Source organism: Embiotoca jacksoni, unplaced genomic scaffold, assembly GCF_022577435.1.
Source record: "Embiotoca jacksoni isolate LCO1_2020_lvr unplaced genomic scaffold, fEmbJac1.0.p SCAF_36, whole genome shotgun sequence".
Lineage (NCBI taxonomy): Eukaryota > Metazoa > Chordata > Actinopteri > Embiotocidae > Embiotoca > Embiotoca jacksoni.
Genome location: NW_027185388.1, coordinates 502,919 through 524,511, shown reverse-complemented (window position 1 = coordinate 524,511; position 21,593 = coordinate 502,919). Strand labels below are relative to the sequence as shown.

At 45.0% G+C, this 21,593-nt stretch overlaps 1 protein-coding gene across 5 annotated transcripts in view; it reads left to right on the top strand.

Moving 5' to 3' along the window:
* The window catches only part of LOC138208243 (VPS10 domain-containing receptor SorCS1-like), a 143,530-nt gene that overhangs the window by 92,974 nt on the left and 28,963 nt on the right, over positions 1 to 21,593 (top strand). For all 5 annotated transcript variants that reach the window (XM_069165997.1, XM_069165996.1, XM_069165998.1 and 2 more), the window contains exons 5-12: positions 6,440 to 6,513; positions 9,509 to 9,573; positions 11,844 to 11,962; positions 12,737 to 12,826; positions 14,724 to 14,903; positions 16,953 to 17,099; positions 18,435 to 18,537; positions 21,219 to 21,295. In XM_069165997.1, the coding sequence (XP_069022098.1) occupies positions 6,440 to 6,513; positions 9,509 to 9,573; positions 11,844 to 11,962; positions 12,737 to 12,826; positions 14,724 to 14,903; positions 16,953 to 17,099; positions 18,435 to 18,537; positions 21,219 to 21,295 (855 nt within the window). The remainder of the gene's footprint in view (positions 1 to 6,439; positions 6,514 to 9,508; positions 9,574 to 11,843; positions 11,963 to 12,736; positions 12,827 to 14,723; positions 14,904 to 16,952; positions 17,100 to 18,434; positions 18,538 to 21,218; positions 21,296 to 21,593) is intronic.

Here is a 21,593-nt window from a genome sequence, read left to right as displayed (position 1 = left end):
GTCATTGTGTTGGAATCATTAGTGCTATTTTGCAGTGTGATGTTTAGAGACAGTGCAAATCATCCCTGCGTGAATAACATCCAATACACATCGGAAGAAAAGTGTGCGAGCAAAAATAATCGCACGTGTGAAAGTCAGACAGGGAGCTAAAGAGAAAGAAAAGAGAAAAGTGCAATTTATAGACATTTTAAAAGGAGGGTTTGCATTAATAATTCTCGGGCCGTTCGGCTCTAATGTTGGAGCCGTGATGAATAATGAAGGTTCCTCCTCTGCTGAGCAGACGTGGGGATGATGTGTGCGTGAACATGCCTCTCTCCTCTGGAAAGTACATCACACTTTTCACCTGGCAGCGAGGATGATAGCTCGCAGTCATCGCACATCCCGACACGCATGTACACACACACACACATGCTCGCACGTACGCACACACACGCACACGCACGCACACACACACACACACACACACTTTTAGTACGCATCACCATTCTGACCGTGAGCGTTTGCAGCCATTTCTCACTTCAGGTTTACCTGCTTTACAATTCAGCTGTGACTCAGGATTACTGGCAGGGAGTGACTTAGGCTGAATGCTCAGCAGCAGTCAGTGTAAATATAATGAGAAGAGTAAAACCTCCAGTGATCTGATTGTGTTTATAGATGTCAAATCTCGGCCCGTCACCATCATAAACCTTTTGATTTACTGTCGTATAAATAATGACAATTGATAATTGAATTGCACTCTTCTGTTTATTTTATGCCTAGTCACAGTGTAATAACGCATACTGTATACACCTTGTGAAAAAGAAGAGATGTTTGGCATTGCAGCTAAATCTAGGATGTTAACGTGAAATAGATGCTCACGCTAAAACAAATATGCGGTTTACCCAAAGACTAAATATAAAAGTGGACGTAGCTTCCGGGTCTGAAAAATGAGGCCAGTGCAAAAATGGCTCAAGCTGCAATATCGCCGAGGGCCACTAGAGGTTGACTCCAAAAAGCTTCTAGTTCCATAGACTCCCATTCAACTTCTCTCATAAAATTTGAAGTCAGCACATTTTTTCCACGAGTCATTATTGTGTCATTCGCTAACGTCGCTACCTCCTATTAGTTTTCGGGCGGGTCCATCTGAAAAATATCCAAAAACCAAAAATCCCAACCCGAGGCTTCATAACGGCAGCTCACACACCGATATGTGACGTCATGGTTGGTCGAACATTAGAAGCTAAGCACCTCCAGATAAACATTTGCTGGCACTGATTCTCCAATCGTGTGCCATTTAGACACAGCAGAAGGAGTAGCAGCGAGACGGCGTCCTTGAAAAAAAAACGCCAAATAGGCAAAAAAAACCGACGTGAAAACAGTATTTAATGTAGTTTCACACACATGAATGGCAACCATTTTCAATCCGGCGATTAGGTAATACATGTAACGGGCTTAGTTGAATCATCACACGGTTTCTACAGTGAATGTATACATTTTTTTTTTTTTTTTTGCTGGAAACAAGAGGCTGTCTTTGACTGTAAAAACCCATTTCGCTTAAATACTGTCGCGCGAGCCACACCGGAGTCAAGTGTGATTATTCAGAGAGCTTCATCCTCCGACTCTATGACAGCGGTTCCGGGGACACGCATTAGTTTTCATGGTACGTAGTGCATCTGTAGAGTACTGAGTCTGTTTGACGTGGAAATATGAGAAGAACAGCTGGTCCATACTGCTGCAAGTTGTTTATTATTTACATCCAGGTAATCAGGATTGTTGTAATTTTATCCCTGTTTCTCTGGTGCGCCCTATTACAGAGGCAAGTATGTGAAAAATGTTTTTTATAACTCGTCTTAGAGTAAAACTCCTCAGAAACTTGTTCTTTTTTGTAGTTTGAATAAAATGGACGAGATGAAAAGTCGCTGCGTGTCTTTAAGACATTTTGAATGGAGTCAGGGTCGCTTCTATTTTGTAATGAAAAAAAAAAAAAAACATGTCTAACCATGACAAAGGTTAGTATTCAATTCTGTCTCCACGTCTGTGCGCTTACGGATTAAGGCAGCTTGGCAGTTCGTCATTGTGCTGCTTGATACAAAACAGAAGCAGTTTAAAGGACAAACTCTCAAAATTGAGAAAATGTAAAAGGGGAACGAGTCTGGATGGAAAGACGATCCTCGGGGCTAAACAGTTGTTTGTTCAAGTTCAAGAAAAGATGTTTGAATATTGTTGTGAATGTAATACTTGAATGCTTCTCCTGCTCAGCGTCGGGGATACATGCTTTTTAAGTATTTCACTTTCCTTCATCCTGCGTCAAAAGTTGGTTCTTGCTTGTTTGCAGAGCCTCTTTTTTTTTTGACTTTTTGTTTTGCGGAAAAGCCAAAAGAGTCGAGTGTTGGTCCAGAAGTGAGGAGAAGTTGTCCGTTAATTGCAGGGTTGGAGGTTTAAACTCCGGCTCCTCTACGCGTCTCCTTGTTGGAGTGTCACTGAGTGTAAAAAAAAACAAACCCAAAAAACAGATAACAAAACAATCTCAAGAGTTTGGATTTCTTTACTCGGTTAAGACACCCAGCGCTCCTGCCAACACTATTAAAGGAAAGCGTGGACATTTGTTGCCCAGAGTTCAGTCTCTCAGGCAGCACTTTTCTACCTGTACCCATCTGAGGATGTAGCACGCCTGTAACCACCTACACATAGTGTGTTGGAGTAATGCTGCCGGTGGCGCTGCAGCCTCCAGGTACCTGCACGGATCAAATCCAGGTCAGGCCTTTCTTGAAATCCTCAAATAACTAAACTCATATGAATAATACGTGTGCTAGTACATTCTGAACACTTAAAGAATATATTAGCGTAATGATGCTACGCTTGTAAAAGAATGCAGGAGTTGAACTTACTTATTAAAGATCGTGTTTGCTTTAATGGTTTTTCTTGTGAGACGAACACACGGGGGAATAAACGCCTGACTCCAGGAGGAATCGCGCTTCAGTGTAAAGAGCTTGTCTTACCAGCCACCGTAGATTCTCTCGGTTGGGTGCAATCTGCCAACCCACCACTAGGTGGCACTAAACCCTTGAGCACACTGCTCAATTAATTTTGAATGTAAACCTGTTCAGTAGTTCAGAAAAAATACAGTGAAGGACAATTAAGTGAAAAATAAAAAAAATAATGTCGCTCTTATTTATCTCATGACGCTGTTTCGTGTTATTAAAGGTCCTATATTGGAAAACTTTGTATTTTCCATTTCTTTTTTTGTTCATAAAGGCGGTCCAGGTGGTACTTAGACACTGTGAAAGTGTTAAAACGGTCAGTCCCCAGAGAAATGCAGACAGCACGTATTCAGCAACCGTGCCGTTCGAACTTCTGTGAGTTTGTGATGTCACAGTGAGGTTGCAAAGTGACCTCTCCTCATGCACGGCCCCGACCGTCCAACCTCGTAGCGCTCATTCGGTCGCGGAGCTTACAAACCGCCTGACCGAAAGAAAACGCGTGGTCGGCCCGGGCGTGTGTCACTCAGAAATACAGCCAATCAGAAGAGGGAGTCACTGATACCAACCAGCCTTAAAGACACAGACACAAAGCAGCCTGTTGTTGGTGGAGTTTCCGAGAGAAGCTGAAGAGAGACGAGATGTAAAACTGTCTTCGGACGGTTTTTGGTACTAAAACCTCCAAAAAAATATCTTCTTGCGGAGATTGAGACGCGCAACTGAAACACAGTAAAACATGGGACCTTTAAAACGTGCCCACTAACTGTATTAGCTTTGCTGTATGTCAGGTGTCAGCGCCCCCCCCCCCCCCCCCATCACCCCCGACACCTCCCCCCTCCCACCGCGCACCCACCCGCTCACCCGCGGCCTCGCTCGCACGCATCGTCTCCACCCCGAAAAGTGCGTCTCTTTCAATTTCCTCGCCTCCTTTTCTGGCAGTGCCGCTGCATTTGTTGATTGAGAGACCTTTTGGAGGTTGTAAAGGAAGGCTGCGCCGAACCCCCTCCGCCCCCCCCCCTCCCCCCCCTCCACCCCATCACCACCCCGCCCCCGCCGCCGCCCCTCCAACTCCCCCGTCGCCTGCTCTCTGCCTCTTCACTGTCACTTGCTTGGCTACATACTAACTTGCTGTAGGAGGGTAATTAGTCAAAGTGATTTCCTGCACCCCCCCCCTCCCCCCTCTCCCATCCCATCCCCTCCGCCTGCACCACCCCCCACCCCCCTTTCCTTGCATCTGCTTAGCACAGCTTGGCGTGGATGTCACGGAAATCTTATCACTCGTGCCGCTTGTCTTTCGCTATTCGACACGAGCGTGCACACGTAACAGATGCAAGTAGTCGCACTGAATACGGAGTTTTCACACGTCCAGCGCCTGACTGTTTTCTTTACTGTCATCCTCATCGCCGTGGAAACAGTCTTTATCTGATTTGTGTTTTGTGTTAAAATAGGGTTGCTGTGCCATTAAAAGTATTGTTAAAACACTGTATAAGGAAGCAAAATAACAATTTTAGTTTTTACATAAATAAGACAATTACTGATGTGACCGCAGTGACGATCCATACGGGACGTGGTCTCATGGAAGGCTTTTTAAATAAGGAGGGGGGTGGGGGGGGCTCCACTCCACAGAGTAAATAAATGCAATTAGAAAATAAATGAATAGAAGCAAACAGAGCCACATTACTGTTATCCGCTAATAAATGATTGTTTACACATCACGCATGGCCGCTCATGCCTAAAATGGAAAAAGTCACAGGCTGAAGCACTGAAATAAGTTCCCTGCCTCATTAAACTCCAGCTGTGAGCTGCAGAGTAAACGCATTTGTCATTGTGCTTTGTCGGAGAATGCAGGTGTGTTTTGGGGACACAGAGACGTCAGTGAACACATCCGTCTGTCGAGGTTGTTGATTTACTGAGCGAACCGGCGGAATGTGCAGGAAAAAAAACAGCAAACTCAGAACTGTTGACTTGTTTTCCAAAAATGTATTTCAGTTACTACTTAAAGGGCCGGAACACTCAAATTACCAACACTCACATTTTATTCTTTAGCTTTCTTGACAGTTAGTAATCGTGCAGATTTTATTTGCGTCGGTTCTGAGATTTCCACCCCCAGTGCATGAGGGAAATTTGACTTTTTATGTGGTGCTCTCATTGAAAATAATTTTTATGATATTAAGTATGGAACCTCAACGTGTCCAACGTTAAATTACTTTTTAAATAAATCTGTGAAATCATTCATAATTGAATAAATCTCAACTAATTATTATTATCAAATTTAATTTCAGCCTCCTTATTATATTTATGTAATAACAGCGTTGTCAAGGTGCATTTTTATTTCATAATAAGAGTTTGATACTCAGCTCGGATTGAACTGAACGGAAGATTTGCTGGCCAGAAAACCAAAAGTCTCCAACTTCTGCAGAGCTGAAGTGTCAGAAGGTAAATCTTTTCATACTCCACATTAATTCAAATGGAAATAATGTTCTGTGCAGCTTTAAAAACGAATAAAAAATAAAAACAGATAAACTTTTAGATACGATTTTTCAATGCTGCAAGTTCCACAGTTGAAACTCTGTTCACCTTAGTTTGATCTTAGACGGACAAACACAACCATCTCTGCATAGCTAGAAAGCACTACCGAAAATATTTTATTCACATATCCTAAGATTTGTTGTTACTTTGGTCAACTGGTCTTTTAATATTACCCTCAGTTCATTAATTTATCTTGAATCTGCTGCAACAGGGAGCTCTGAAATCTCAGTGGAGCAATCAAGGAAACAAATTAAAGACACTTGAGAGTTACTGTTTTTATGGCTAGTTGGTTCCATTACAGCCAGATTCGCACATGCGTTCTCTCTCTATTTTGTGTGCCGGGGGGGAAATCTCATCAATTTACCCGCCAGTGAACAATAGCTGTACTGGCACCTACAGCCTTGTTTTATCCTGAACCTCCTCTTCCACCCTCCGCAGGCTTGTTGCAGCGAGGCAGAATTTATTCAGTGCCTGAAAAACCTTCATCTGACTTCACAGTTTCATTCATTACTCACTTTCATGGTGTTCATGTCTGTACGGCCAAGACCCCGTGTTAGGTTTTAGCGCAGTAATGGCTCGTCGTGTGGGAAGGCAAACAATGCTTTGAAGCCCTTAAGCCGCGTTATTTCCTCTGCAGTGTTTTCAATCTTATGTAAATTGTAATCTAATTTAGTTGTTTCAAACGAAGCCAAACGCACGTGTGCGCCGTGAGAAAAAAAAAAAAAAAAAAATCCCACACCGCAGCTTCTAAACGGATGACTGAAGTGTTAAGCAAATCACCATGTGAAAAACAAACCCACGGAAAATAAAATCCTGTGCAAATACGTGTCATTTTGAGGGCAAACAGCTTTCGGTAGGACGACGGCTCGTGTCGTACCGAATGGTAAATTTGACCGGCTGTCGGGACGGCATGTGATTAAATACTCACTGGCGCCTGCTTGTCTCGCTTACAGCTCTACAGCTCGGTGGAGTTTGGGAGGAGGTGGCAACTGGTGCACGAGAGAGTCGCTCCGAATCGTTTCTACTGGTGAGTACAGAGTGTTTCATACCTTTTTTTTTAAAAAAAAAACAAGTTATAACCAACAAGGAAAACTTTGAACCAGATCCAAAAATCCTCCCGTCGTACCGTATCGAGCTTCTTGTTCTATGCAGGTCGGGGGGGGGGGGGGGGGGGGGGGGGACGTTGTTTTGCGTTGTACGTCCCGACATCAAACTCACTTCGTTGGGTCATTGATTATTATTACACATTATTACATTCAGCCATAGCGGATTAAATTAGCAGGCAACAGCTGACACGTCAACTTTTACTTTTTTAATTGCTAAAGACTTAAATCAAAATCAAAACATTGCAAATTACACATCCTGTTACAGCCCAGTGTTACGCGGACGACACCGAGGTCATGGGGTCACGTGGCTACGTACGAAGTCAGTGAAAGTAGAGGTTTTAGGGGTGACCGTCGGGATAAGTCAGGGGGACATGGATTTCTTCACAGTAATTGTTTTTTTTAAACCGTAACCGCTTGTTTTGTTTTTTTTTAAATTTCCTAACCCCAACCAAGAGATTTTGCATGTGTTTTTGTTGTCTTAAACCATTTGCTTTTTGACCGTAGACTGTATATAAAAGTGGACGTGGCTTCCTGAGTGCCACTAGGGGCTGACTCCAAAAAAGGTTTTTGGCTCCATAGACTCCCATTCTCTTATGAAATACAAAGTCAATCATTTTTTCCCTGCAAGTCATGACGGTGTTTTTGACGCATCGCGAGGCGAAGTTGTGACACTGAAGTGTTGTCCTCTAGTGGACTGGCGGGTGTACTACATGATGTGGCGTGATTGAAGTTGCGATTTCGAGTTCTGTTTCCGATCCATATTTACGAAAAGTGTAGAAGACAACTGATAGTATATTTCTTGGTGACATAAAGTAAATATATATATATATACAGAGATAGTGATTCATATTTCCTGTATTTCTTGGCACATTGTTGCATTTGTTCTTCCAAAACAGCCATTGCGTGACAAACTATCAGAAAAGTTAAACTCAAAGCCAAATGAAGAGTAGTTTTGACATTGTAAGTGTCCCGGACAGACGACGTCATTGGCTCTCCTCAGAGTGAGTAGCAGATGAGCCAGAGAGCTTTTTAAGATTTTCATTATTCATATGTCTGACATGCCTGATCGTTCTCCGTGGCAGACGGCTTCATTATGTGAGCGACAGCTTTCAGCTGCAGAGGAAGGCCTCGAAATTAGTTTGGGGTGCAATGCGAGTGTTGTTTCCACATTGATTTGAGAAAACCATAATAATCGAATCGATCCTCTCAGCGAGGCCTTTAACCACAACACGTGTTCTCATCCGGACTCGTCGTTTCCTTTCCTTTCCGACAAAGATTTCTTCCTGCATGTGCAATTGTTGCGTCGCTTCCCGGTCGCCTATCTTTTCCTCAACACCACCAAACAACAAGAAACAACAATGCGCAGGTGAAGTCCAACTCGGAGGCATCGAGCACGTCTGCCCTCTGTACAATAAACTAACACGCGACAAAAAGCTTTCACCTCGACAAACTGCAGCCGAACTGTCGGGCAGTAACGAGCTGGGCAGCCAGGAGTGAAGGTAGCCTGGAGGGCTGATGCTGCAGAAGCTGTCAGACTTCTATTTTGGGACGCTCGCTGTGCAGGAGGTGTGGTGGTAGCTCTCTGGTAATGAGGCTGCAGAGGGGGGAGCTTATGTCTGCTGTATGTGTGGCCACCAAAACATGGAAGGAAAAGGGTGTAAGCTCATTTGCGATTCGCTCGACCCGAGCAGGCACTCAACAAACACGGCGATCCAACTTCCATGCGACCGGAATCAGTTTTGGGAGCTCGGCGTGTGCAGCTATTTGCATGCGACATTACAAAACTCCACAAAAACATCTGCCTGTATTGGATTTTTTTTTTTTTTTAGATTGCAAGGCAGCAGCTCCATCTCGTGACTAAGACCCTCTTTAGAGGCTGAAAAGCTCTTTTCAGCCTCCAGTGGCACTCGGCGGTATCGCAGCTTAAGGCACTTCTGCATCGGTCTCGTTTTTCAGACCCGGGGAGCTACGTCCGCTTTTATGTACGGTATCTGGACTGGGCCCCGAGTCTCCTCGGAGACCAGACGACTGTCCGGACCGGTCGGCGTCCCACCTGCAGAGACACCTGCTGCAGGTCTCTTCTAACCACTCAGCGTCGGAACGTTAATCCAGCCGTGTATTATTCCTCGCATGCATCGCGCTGTTCTCGATTATTCAGTAAAAAAAATTTTAATAAGTAGGCCATCGTATTCACAGCTGCGTTTCATCTGGGAAATCACCAATACTACCAATAAGTATAATGAGTTGAAGCCGTGGTGGTCTCTGTCTCTCACTGTCTGCTTTTCATTCCCTTCACACACACACACACACACACACACACACACACACACACACACACACACTCTTCCCCCTTTATTCCTGTTTATGTGTGTTGCTACCTGTCGACACGTCCTCTCTTTCTCTCCCCTCCATATGTGTGTGCTGCCTCTGCTTCTCCCTCTGATCCCCCAGTCTTTTTAATACATATTTAATGCCGTAATGATTATATGCTATTCCATCTGCGGGCATCCCTGCTGTAGAATAGAAAATCAATGGCTTTTCCTCCCCTAATGATGTCAGGAAACATCTTCCTCCAGCTTTTTCGGAAGGGGGGGGAGGGGGGGGGGGGACCTTGTGGGGTGGGGGGGGGACTCTGAACATTTAGATCACATTGTAAAATAAAATAAAAATCCCCAGGCCCTCTTTTTCTTTACACGGTAAACTGCCGTCCACAATGAGGACAAAGACGCGGCGATTCCTGCAGCCGCTTCCCTGCCGATGTCTACCGTGACGGCGCTTCGGCTTAACCGCGGCACCGTCACACATTTTCTCTGACTTTGCAGCGGGCGAGTCTCTCGGGTCGGTAGGTGGCACCCGCCCGGAGGCAGAAAAAAGACCAACAGTGATGTTACTGAAACACATTTGTCTGCCTTTCAGGTCGAAAATGGGTTTGGACAAAGAGCCGGGCTTAATTCACCTGGAAACCAGCATCTCTGAAGGACGTGAGTAATTTAATTCGGAGTTCAGCGCTCCATTTTCTGGTGTGTCTCTCTCTCTGTACTGTGTCGTGAGCATTGTGCTAAAGTAGAGAGGAGCCGGGAGCCGCGGTGGACTGAAGGATGATGCGAAGGGACGGCGGGATTGGTCGAGTCCGGGGAACGCACACAATGACAAGGGAGGGGAAAGTAATGCATATATTAGAGAGATTTTAAAAGCAAATGATTTCGCTCGGCGGGTAAAGAAAGCCATCACTCATCCACCTGAATGACAATAAACACTGGAATATTTGGGGGGCTGACGTGTGACTTGATTTTGTTGTTGTTGTGTCGGACGTCACGATCCGGAGGGGAAAAGAAAGTTTCCTGTATTTCGATCATTTCATCATTTTTGTTATTCCTGCCGGAACAATTTTGATACTCACATTTTCAAACTTACAAATCACGTTTTTGTAACTGATGTGAATACGCTTTGACGAAATTCTATATTTCAAGGGGAATTCATGGGAAGACAACCAGGAAGAGATGGCTATAAAAAAAAAAAAATTAAAAATTAAAAAAAAAAAATGGTGCATTCATGACCAGCTGGGATGTGGGAAAGTTTTGACTTCCAGGGAAAATCCCACTAGGAAAGTGGGAGCTTTTTGAGAGCTCGGAGAAGTCTGACGTCACTTGACATGGCCGCGTAAAAGGAAGAGCCTACCTAATTTTCTAGCTCATTAACTAATAATTTTGGCCTCCTGAGTTCCAGTTTGTCCCCGTGTAGGTTTATTCGGATGATGATGACGAGCTGGTTTGTCACTTTTCTGTGTTCAGACAGCAGAAATAGAAAACATTTCCTGTTTTTGTTTTTTTAACACCTAGGAGGTGTGGTGTTCCCGTAGCAACGGGACAGACTAGAGACAAACAACTGCAAACAAGTCGGGCAGTTTTCCGCAGCGTTCGGTCTAAACAGGAAGTCACAGAAACACTCACATCTTCTGAGATCTGATTTCAATGTAATAAAATGTTATATCAGTTTGTCCTTAGTCTCCAGTTGTTTCAATTATGACTGAAGAGCCGAATAAAAATGCTGCACAGGCCATCTGTGATCTCTGTTCTGGGTCAAACTCTAGTTTACGTGCATAATAATAACAGTAATATATAATATAATAATAATAAATAAAGTGAAATATGACTGAAAAGTCAGACAGGAAAAAGAAAAATACAAGACAACAATTTTCACTGTTGATAAATCGGTAGATGGTTACATCTATAAATAATCGCATGCAATTTACCAGATGCTTTTATGTTGTTCAATATGTTAATTGGTCAAATTAAATATGGTTTAATTTATTTATTCTGTTCACAGAATACAATCTAAATCTCGCATTTTAAACTAAAATGAAAAAAAAACTTCTATAAGACATCATAATGTTGAGCCAACATTGAAACCAATCAGCTGTTGGATCAGGTGAGAGTGAGGTGTTTCCCCTCATGATCTGAGGACGGGCAGTCGCTCGGCTCCAAAACAACTGATCTCACGACCCCATCGCTGGCCACGTTAAATGACGCGGAGCGAGTTGGGCTTTAAAAATAATTGAACTGGCGTGCGTTTTAAAACCAGCTCTTTCCCAAATCTCAGCTGTCTGAACACCTGAAAGTGGCACTATGGGAAATGACTGAACGTCAGGATGTCTCAGCTTCGACTTCTTCGATTTTAATTTTTTTTTTTTTTTTGGTCACTCCTGAACTTTATTTATAAAAGTCCAACATAAAAGAGTTGGAATTGTCCCTTTAATACTTACATAAAAAAAAAAAAGTGTCTCCATGCCACCATCTCGTTGAGGCCGACACAAACGTGGAGAAAAGCCAATCGCACAAACACACCTAGCAAACATCGGCGGTGTCAGATGTTACAGTCGCACCGCCAGAGACTTTCACTATTGATCATGTGCGCGTGGAGGGAGCCGACACATATTTGGCAGAGGCTAACACGCGGGGACAGGCCCGCCCGCTCGCTCGCTCTCTCTCTCTCTCTCTCTCCTCACTGATGGCAAAGAAAGCAATTGGCCCCTCTGGTCATCCATCTTCCCCTCCACCCGGCTCCTCCCTTCCTGGGACCACTTTATTGACACGAGTAATGTAGGAGGCTAAAAGAGGCCGCTTGGCTCTGGATGAAGGCTGCCTTTCTTCATTGGCTAATACCACCGCTGATGCCCCGTGTGTGTGTGTGTGTGTGTGTGTGTGTGTGTGTGTGTGTGTGTGTGTGTGTTTCTGTGTGTGTGTGGGAGCAGAGGCGCTGTATGTCACCTGCAAGCTGCAGAACTGCACAGATGCCAACAAGGGCAAACCGTTCCCCGGCTACATTGACCCCAATTCTCTGGTGGTGCAAGATGAGTATGTGTTTGTGCAGGTAGGTAATTGTCCGGTTTGCTCAGTTTAAAAAAAAAAAACACACAAAAAAAAAAACATTTCGAGCGTTTCTTTTTGGAGCGGAGATGAAATGTGATGTCGTTACTAGAGAGAGAGAGAGAGAGAGAGAGAGAGTGAGAGAAAGGTGATATTAGTGCAGCCGTTTGGTGTGAAAACTCGTTTTCTCCGACCGCATCGCTGCCGTGCCAGTAACGACGTTAAAAGGTTCACCCGCGAGTGCGACACTGCGATTACACGACAAGTTGCCACGCCAAATGAAACATGTAATCAAAATGCATTTCGTATCGTGGGTCGAATTTTCGCTCTCAAAACGTAAAACCTTTTTGCTTACTGTTTCCACGGCAACACGCGGGGTGCGACCGACACCTGGAAAACAATCAGCGAACTCGTAGACATGTACGTAATGCGCGCAGTGTTCACGACTCCAGGGGGTACGGGCCGACCCCTTAGCGACGACCCTAGCAACAGAGAGGCTTTCCGGTCTCGGACTGAATAAATGCAGCACATAGAAACACTAAACTGCTCAGCTAGCTCAGTCTCGTCGTAAGTAAGATAGCCGCTGGGAAAAAAAACAAAAAACAAACGATGGAGTCGTTCAATTTTGATTACGTATTGCCATTGAGAAGTGATATTTCTAGTGACGAACACTGATTTTGAGCACGTTCCAAATGTGCAGTCGACCAATCGGATCTCTGGTTGGGAACTCCTTGTCCTATAACGCGTCTCCAAAAAAAAAAAAATGTCTCACCCGAAGGTGTCGACCGCCGGGAGGCCAATCTACTACGTGTCTGCTAAAAGAGACGTCTTCACCCCCATGAAGCTGCCCAAGTACACCCTGCCCAAGGTACCACACACACACACACACACACACACACACACACACACACACACACACACACACACGCTGCCTCCCATAAACAGACACTCAAGAGGTCTCAGTGATTAAGAATTGATTAAATGAACTTCTTTAAGTGTCGACATGAGACAAATCACAAATGCAGTCACGAGTTCATGGAAGTTTTTTTTATTTTTTTTAATTTTTTTTATTTTTTGCACGTGACAATACCCCTCTCGCTCTAATTGGCAGTCCAAAAAGTTGAAAAGTTGCAGTCAAGCGCCAGTTCATTGCCGGGCTCTGCATGACACTCTCTTTGTTATTTATGGACAAATCAAGGCCAAAAGTAACTCCGAGTGTTTTCCAGAATTGTTATTCCGCGCCGCGCCGCGTGCGCACGGCCTCGCTCGTCACGTCCCCACTGACAATTAGACATGTTTTATTCAATCAAGCCCCGGGCGGCCCGGTTGCTGTCGGATCACTGCAAGGTGTTACCGGCGCAGTCAGAGGTAGATGAAGCAGCACGGAGCAGGCAGCGCGGCCTCAGCTGCATAATCTCTGCCCAATAAGCCCGACGTAATGTTAATGATCGCCGCATCCTCTCGCTTAAAAAACATGATTAAAGTCGGCGCAGCAAATCTGATTATTGATTATGATGAGGCCCAGCGGGAGCATGAGGACATTATGGATCTGACAGACTTCGTGCTTCTCCCTGATTAAATGAAAGGCTTCACAAATGTCAACTACAAATTAGAGCGTAATCATGTCAGATTATTTTTTTTAATTTTTTTTTTTTATTGTGAATATTTTAGAATAATGTTCAAAATATTGTAAGCATGCTGAGGAAAGGTTGTTGTCTTTTCATTTCCAAAAGAAAGAAAATCACAACCTTGCAATCGCAATAATTAACAATATTTATGTTCAGCTTGTAATATTGCAAATCATTTTCATGTTTCCTTGAAAAATATCGTAATGGAGTTTCTGGGAAATGTGGTTTTATCATTAAAATGAGGAATTTGTTTTATTCACATCTCAGGTTGTAAAAGTGTAAGGCTGCACTTTATTTTTGTGCATACAGTCAGTTGTTTAATTAATATTTAGAAAACATAATTTAAAGCTGTTATTTGGACAGCAGATTTAACATTTTTATTTTATATTACAGTCACATACTGTTTGTTCTGTAAAGCTATGTCACATTTAGGACATTTTTCTGACATTTCTAAGTTCAATACATAAATAATACAAATATTCGAAGTCAAATATTTCTGTGATGTGTAGCAAGTTTATTTCAAAGGACTCTATCAGGTAGTTGTTAAAAAATAAATCACAATTTTCTCCTTGACTTGATTTTTTTTCCCAATTCACTCAAGAAACTCACTTCGAACTTTTCCAAGTATTCACAATTTTTTTTTATAAAATCTGCTGCAAAATCAAACATTTAGTTTCTCTTTTATAACAAGAAATATTAATAATAATGTTTTATTGAACTATTAATCATGTTACAAGGACATATTTATCTTATGACTTCAAAGTGTTTTCCGTTTTTAAATGACACTTTCTTATTGCAACAAATATTCGAATGTCACAATTTTCTATTAACATGATCTCAAAACAACATTTCTCACTATAACGCGATGAGTCAGTATGTCGCAATAACCACCAACTTCCACATGTTGTTAGAACGAGAAGCAAATGCGTTGCCACGGTAACCTGTTTCTTGACCAAAAAAAAAAAATATCGTTTCCCCGAGTGCTTTTAATGGTAAAACAAATGTTTTTAGTTTTTTGTTGTTGTTGTCTTGTCCATGAAATGATTCTATATCACTATTTCTTCCTGGTAAAAACAAAACCAAATACTCGCACAAAAATAGAACGAAAAGTGAAAATCCGCGGTAAACCTCCCGCAGGAGCTGCACGTGATCAGCACGGACGAGAACCGAGTGGTCGCCGCCGTGCAGGAGTGGAACCAGAACGAAACCTACAACCTGTACGTGTCGGACACGTCGGGCGTCTTCTACACGCTGGCCCTGGAGAACGTGGTCAGCAGCATGGGCCTGGAGGGGAACGTCATGGTCGACCTGTACGAGGTAAACCGAGTCCACCAGCCGGACGATGTAGAGAAACGCGGGACGGAGACTCCGGAAGTCTGCGACTTTATTACTAATCAATATTTTAGAGCCTGCGAGGCAGAGATGATGAAACGTCCTTGTTTTGTCATTTTGGAAAAAAGGAACCGTGCTGCTCGTGGGCCTGCAGACCTCCGAGCACGCCGTGTGAATACGAAGCAGCTTCAAAGTGCTGACGCCAACAAAGGCAAAACGAGGATTGTTCCAGGGATATAGATTTTTTTTTTTTAATAATTTTTTTTTTTTGGAGGCTGAGATTATTACTTTCTTTGATTAATAATTGCAGATACTAATTCACAAAACACAGCTAATCCCCCCCCAAAATGCCAAAAATGGAAAGTGTGTTAATGGCTAATGTTGAAACCCGTGGTGTGGGTTTTTTTGTGGGTTTTTTTTCAAACGTAGGATAAAACCGTATCCGTGAATCAGATAATTGAGCCGTCGATGATGCCGCTCGTGTCTCGCCGTGGCCCGAGCGATAGAATCGAATCCACTGTCTTGATTGGGGTCGCCACCCAAAACGCAGGATATGCTAAATCCCCCCCACCCCGGCGAGATTGAAGTATCTGTCAATTACTAAAGTGGAGCTTCATCGCCCGACGCCGCTGTCTCTGACTCAATTCAGCACCCCCGAGCTGTCCGATTGGGTCGGGGGACGGGGGTGGGGAGGATTGGGGGTGGGGGGGAGGGTGCGCACCTCCAACGGGGAGTCACATTCATTTAAGACACACATTGATTACTCACAAGTCTCCAGACAGTCGATCATTTCCCACCGTCGCCGGCTGCGTTTGGTTTTGTTGGGAATACAGAAGAGCTGAGCGTTGGTGGCCGCGTCACCCCTCTCTCTCTCTCCCCTCCCTCCCCCCACCCACCCACCCACCCACCCACCGAGCCGCGTGATTGGCTACTGCAATGTGACTTGAAAATATGAAAAAATATTCTCCAGACAGGTCCGTGTTGAAAAAAAAATGCAATCCTATAAAACGACCTTCATTTGGGCCACTGGTCTTCAAAAAGATAGATTCTTTTTCATTGCACCACAATTTTTTTTTTTTTTTTTTTTGTACATTCTGTTTTTAGTTACTTGAAAACAAAATGAAACAAAATACAATCAGACTGAGGCAGAGTTCATGTGAGATTTACCGTATGACAGATGTACGGCCAATCTGAGAGTTGGTTTCCAGTGCCTCGGACAAGACTTCCTTTTTTTTTTTTTTTTAGATCTAAAATATCCAATATGTTACCGCAGATTGTCCCGTTTGATAACCACGCCTCGGCGGCTGTTCTGTTTCAGGTCATATTATATTTTATTTGATCGTTTTTAATTATATCCCACAGGGTGCGTTCAGCCGGCAAGGGCCTGAATTTGACTGGTGATTTCGCTGGATTTCATAGTTTCAAAATCCTCAGCTTTAGGACGTCGCTCGGACGGCGTTTCGCGTACAGAAGCCTCGAAAAGGAAACGCGAGGCAGATTCAGCGAAACGGCTCGGATGCCGTCGAAGTCGCTCAGTTTGCGTCGTGAGGAGGAAACGAAGAGGCTTCTCGAAAACCGGCTCGTTTTCTGCTGTGAACGGGGTCAGAAAATGCATCGGCTGTCGCGAGTGTGCACGTCGTGCATCAAATTGACGAAAGGTTGTGTGTTTTTCTGACTCCCGGACGAGTAAACGGCAAGCGGCTCATTTAATGTAATTTTCAGACACTTTATTTCACCAATATTTTTACTGAACGTGTAAAATAAGATCACGGTGTGAATGTTTTTTTTTTTTTTAATCTACCATTCATTTTCAGGGGAAATAAGACGAAAGATCATCCCACCCCTTTTCTTAAGGACTTAAGAGGCCCGAGATGAAAAGAAAAACAAAGCGTTTTCTGCGCTCCTTATCAGTGTATTTAAACTCGAAATGTTTTAAAGCGTGATCGCGCCTTTAAACTGACCCCTGATCGAGACACTCCCGTCTGCCCGTCTGTGACCCGGAGCTGTGTGCTGGTTCCTCTCTTCATTTCCCAGGTAGCGGGAATAAAAGGGATGTTCCTCGCCAACAAGAAGACGGACAACCAAGTGAAGACGCACATCACCTACAACCGAGGCAGAGACTGGGGGCTGCTGCAGGCCCCGGGCAAAGACCTGCGGAGCAACGGCGTCCACTGCGTGCTGGTGAGCGAGCCGCCTTTCGTACGGGGGGGGGGGGGGGTTTCTGTCCGTGCGCGCTCCCCGTCGGAGGGAGGCCCCGACAGGAGCCGCCGACCGATCCCAGCGCCGGGCGAGAGGCCGAGCTCGGAAAAGAGCAGCGCCCGTCAAAGCTGAGCGCTCAGAGGCTGCCGAGCTGAAAGGTCAGCCATTTTGATTCAGTCCGATAAGCCGACCTCCCATTTAAGAAGCAGAGAGAGAGAGAGAGAGAGAGATGTGTCAGACGGTGAAGCTTCTTCTTTATCTGCCTTTTCTGCCCGAAATCCTCTCGGAAGTTCTCGCAGAACTAGTCGAGCAGAGCTTTCACTCGGCAAAGTTCAACATTTCAAGGAAAGGGCCTAACTGGTTGATGGACGAAGAGCGCTCACCGTAGCCGTCGAGGTGTTTCTTGCGTCCTTATTATTATTATTATTTGAGACCAAATTTCTCGCACTGTAATACTAAATTAAGTTTATAAGTAAAACTCTATGAACTGAGAATATAACTATTTGCATTTTGTATAATTTGTTTTCACAAAATTAAAAAAAAAAGTTTGTTTGTGGCTAAAAAAAAACCACTTGCAAGTTGAGTTGTAAGTGCATTTTGATTCGCAAACAAAAAGTCTTGTTTCATGAGCAACATTCAGAATTCTGTGACCAAAACTAACAAAACTGTAAAAGCAAATTTGTTTGCAAAACAAACGATTTCATTCTTCGTTCATACATTTTCACTTACAAACTTGAATTTTGATTACAGTCTGAGAAATTTGCTTTTTTTTGGGGGGGTGGGTGGGGGGGTTTGCATAATAAAGACACAAAAATACCTCCACACGAACCGCCTGCGACTAATATACGCTTAAATGAGAACATCTCCTCTTACCTTGACTTAATATACAAAAATTCATCACCGTTTTTGATCAACCAATTAGTGATTCTGCGGCACGCCGCGCCTTCCACCCATATTATACAGTCATTTGTCAGGAAATGTCAGAGTTTTAATAAACCTTCTAAACAGCCCGTCACAACATGGCCTGCGCTGGCATTTTGCTGGATCGTAATGAGAATTGTGCCGGTAAAGGTTAACCCAATCAAAATTAATGGTGAGGGCAGCAAATAGGGGGCGGGGGTGGGGGGGGGGGGGGTGGTGGTGGTGGTGGGGTTGAAGGATGTTTGCGATAAAAACCTAAGACGCGGGAGGGTTGCAGTCGATTGCGGCGGCCGTTTTTCTTTTTTTTTTTTTTTCAAGGCGTCTCCTTTCAAGGTTTTGAGTGAACTTGAAAGTCGTGATGATTGAGTGTGTGATGTCTTTCTTCTTCCTCTGCAGCCCTACTGCTCGCTGCATCTCCATCTCCACGTCTCCGCCAATCCCTACACGTCTGGAAACATCGCCAGCAGGGACTCGGCGCCGGGGATCATCGTCGCATCAGGTGGGTTGGGGCTTGGTGGTGGTGGTGGTGGTGGGGGGGGGGGGGGGGGTGACCTTTTCCTCCATCTTCTCGGGGTTTAGGGGCACCTGTTTAAATCCTCTCCGATGTCTTTGTTTTTTTTTCTGATACACTGTTGCTCAGCTTCGTCTGAGTTGTTAAAGTCTTTGTCGTCTTCGGCTGGAAGGTTGAAACCTCCCGACGGGTGTTTTTAAAAAAAAAATTATTTATGCCCTTTATGACGCTTAAACATCAGATCTGCTCACGTTGCAGAAAGAAAACCCAACTCGAAGAAGAATTGAAATAATCCAACACGTTCTGTAAAGGTTTAGTTTTCTTAAGGGACATGAGAAACACCCTCCGAGCTGCAGCGACATCCCTGATCAAGTAATGCGTCTGTTTTTGTTGTTGTTGTTGTTGTTGTTTTCATTCAGCTTCACGCTAACTCAAAGAGACAAAGACCACGGACGGACAAAGCCAGAAAGAAATCTGTCCGTTTCGGTCAGTTAAGAGCCTTCCGACATTTCGGTGCAGCGACGTTGTTCTCGATGCGGCCCTGCAGCTCTCACCGCCGCCGCCTCCTCCTCCTCCTCCTCTTCGTACTCCCGCTCGTTTTCCCACCGCGCCGGTTCACCGCCAGCGGGTGAATCCCGCCGGCGAGCGACAAACTGACGCGCGCGTCGCCTCCGAACGCCGCCGCGACCGAAACGCCACGTGATCCCCGCGACCTCGCCCTGGGAGTCGCGGCGTTCCCGAGAACAGGGGGGGGGGGGGGTGGAGGAAGCGAAAAGGCTCCCATTGACTCGGCGTGAAGAAAACAAAGAAGACGGAGGAATATGAGATCAGCAAACCTCCCAGGTGGATTCACACCTCGGTGATATTTCCTCCCACGTGGACCCCGCTCTGTCAATAAAGCGTCGGCACACGCCTCAGGTGTCGGGTGGGAGAAGGCCAAGCCGACGCACGAACGGTCTTGAAGCTCTGTGAATTAAACAGGTTTCAGTGATGTGGAAACAGAGAATAAAATCGATCCGATTCTTCTGTCATTATTGGAGCCGCGGAAGGAACGAAGAAGTGTAAAATAAGTGACCTCCCACCTGCGATTGGATTCATCAGGGAGGATTTATCAGCAATCATACCTTCCCCCGTCTCTTATGAAACCATTTTTATTTACCGGCCTCGCTGTTAAAGATCCGGAGGCGCAGTGACCAGCAGGGGGGAGCAGGCCGCCACGGACATTTTACAATCTGTTCGTAGCACAATTAGTTTTCAAATTAGCAGTAAAAAGAATTAACGCAAAGTCGAGCAACCTCTGCCAGCAACAGAAGCTCCGCTGGGAGCGTTACAGCATGAAGTCGCCACTGCTGCTGGCTAACAGGAACAACTGGATGCGACGGGGTTTGCGGGAAATGTGGTCTTATCGTGGGAATGAGGACTGTGTTCGATTTGATTTGTGCACACTTCCAGTTGCAAAAGATGGCCCCTTTGTTTTTGGGCATACAGTCTGTGTTAAACGAACGGGATTTAAAACGCATTTCAAGCCCTCGTTTTCGACAGCAGATGCAGCTTTTGCATTTAATGTAAAAGTTGCACTGTGAATTTTTTTTGTAACTTTAAGCCCCATGGTTCTCAGAATAATAATAAAAAAATATATAAAAAAAAAACATATTTGAACTTAAATATCTGCATTGTGCAGCATGCTTATTATGAGAAGAAATTAGTCCATATTATTCTTTATCAAGTAGTTGTTACAAAAACAAACAAACAAAAATCACTGTTTTTCCTTGACTTGAAATTTTTGCTAATTCCCTCAATTTTACTGCAGAAATTTCACTTAAAACTTTACAAATCAAATCACAACATGAACATGTTTTGGATCGCAACAATCGCAACAACAAAAAAAAGTCGTCAAAGTCTCGTCGTTTCGAGGATGAATCAGCATTAGAAGTTACAAACAGCTGCTCGCGTCTTGTATTTTTGTGAACTCTTTCAACTCTCGGCGGTTTGAACGGTGAAGTTCGGAGAGGCTCCGGGCGACCGAAGTCAACCTCCTTTATTTATTGATTTTATAAGACTCACGGAGCGCGGGACAAAGAGCTGCCGCCGTAGACGTTAAAACCCAAGCGACGAACCGACTTTCGGCGAAACGCGGCTGACGGCCGGATGGCGCGGGCCGGAGGGGCGGGGGGGACGCCGTTCTTGACCTCGTCCGGTTTGAAAAGGTTTCACGTTTGTTGTTGACCGTGCGGACGGACGGGAATGCGAATCTTTCAGCTGTTGTGAGAGTGTGAAGGGGGGGAGGGAAACCAGCTCCTCTGAAAAACTGTCACCTGGCTCCAATTACAGGCTAAATTAAAGCAATTACGGCCGTCTGCGCGGCGTTAGGAAAGCTTGTCTTAATGTGGTCAGAACTGCTGAAAGATGAGTACAGTAATTGGGATTTATTGGTTCATTTAGGAGTACGGGGCAAATGTTGCACTGCTCAGTGGATCTTTTTGTAGCAGCGTAATCACAGCCCCGGCGTGCAGCTGCGCGCCGGAGCCTCCTGCTCGCAGCGCCGTTGCCGGTCCAGGAACTCCTCGGAGGGGAGGGGGAGGGGGCGGGGGGGTTCGTTTCCTGCGTGCGAATCAATGCGCTCCCCCCTCCTCGAACGCTCACTTTTTCAGTCGGTCTTCTGTCTCCAGGCTCCACCGGCGCCGAGCTGACCGCCGCCAACGTCAGCGTGTTCATCACCTCCGACGCAGGAAACACTTGGAGACAGGTGAGGCTTCCTTCTCCCCCCCTCCCCCCCCCCTCCCCTGACGGTAGTAACGTCCTGCGGTTTAAACTTTACCGGTTAAGTACACGAAACCTTTTTAAGAGCCTCCAGGGGGCGTCCCTCGTGCCGGGAGTCACGCTGAAGCCCTGTCCGCTTAACCTGCCGTTAAAGCGCGTTCTCCGTTGATCCGATGACGGAGTGGACAGCTCTGCGTACCGGTGCGAACGCGCCCGGGGTGCCAATTTAACACTTTCCGCCCTACGTTGTAAAAATTTCAGGCAAAACGAGGAGTCGCACAAAA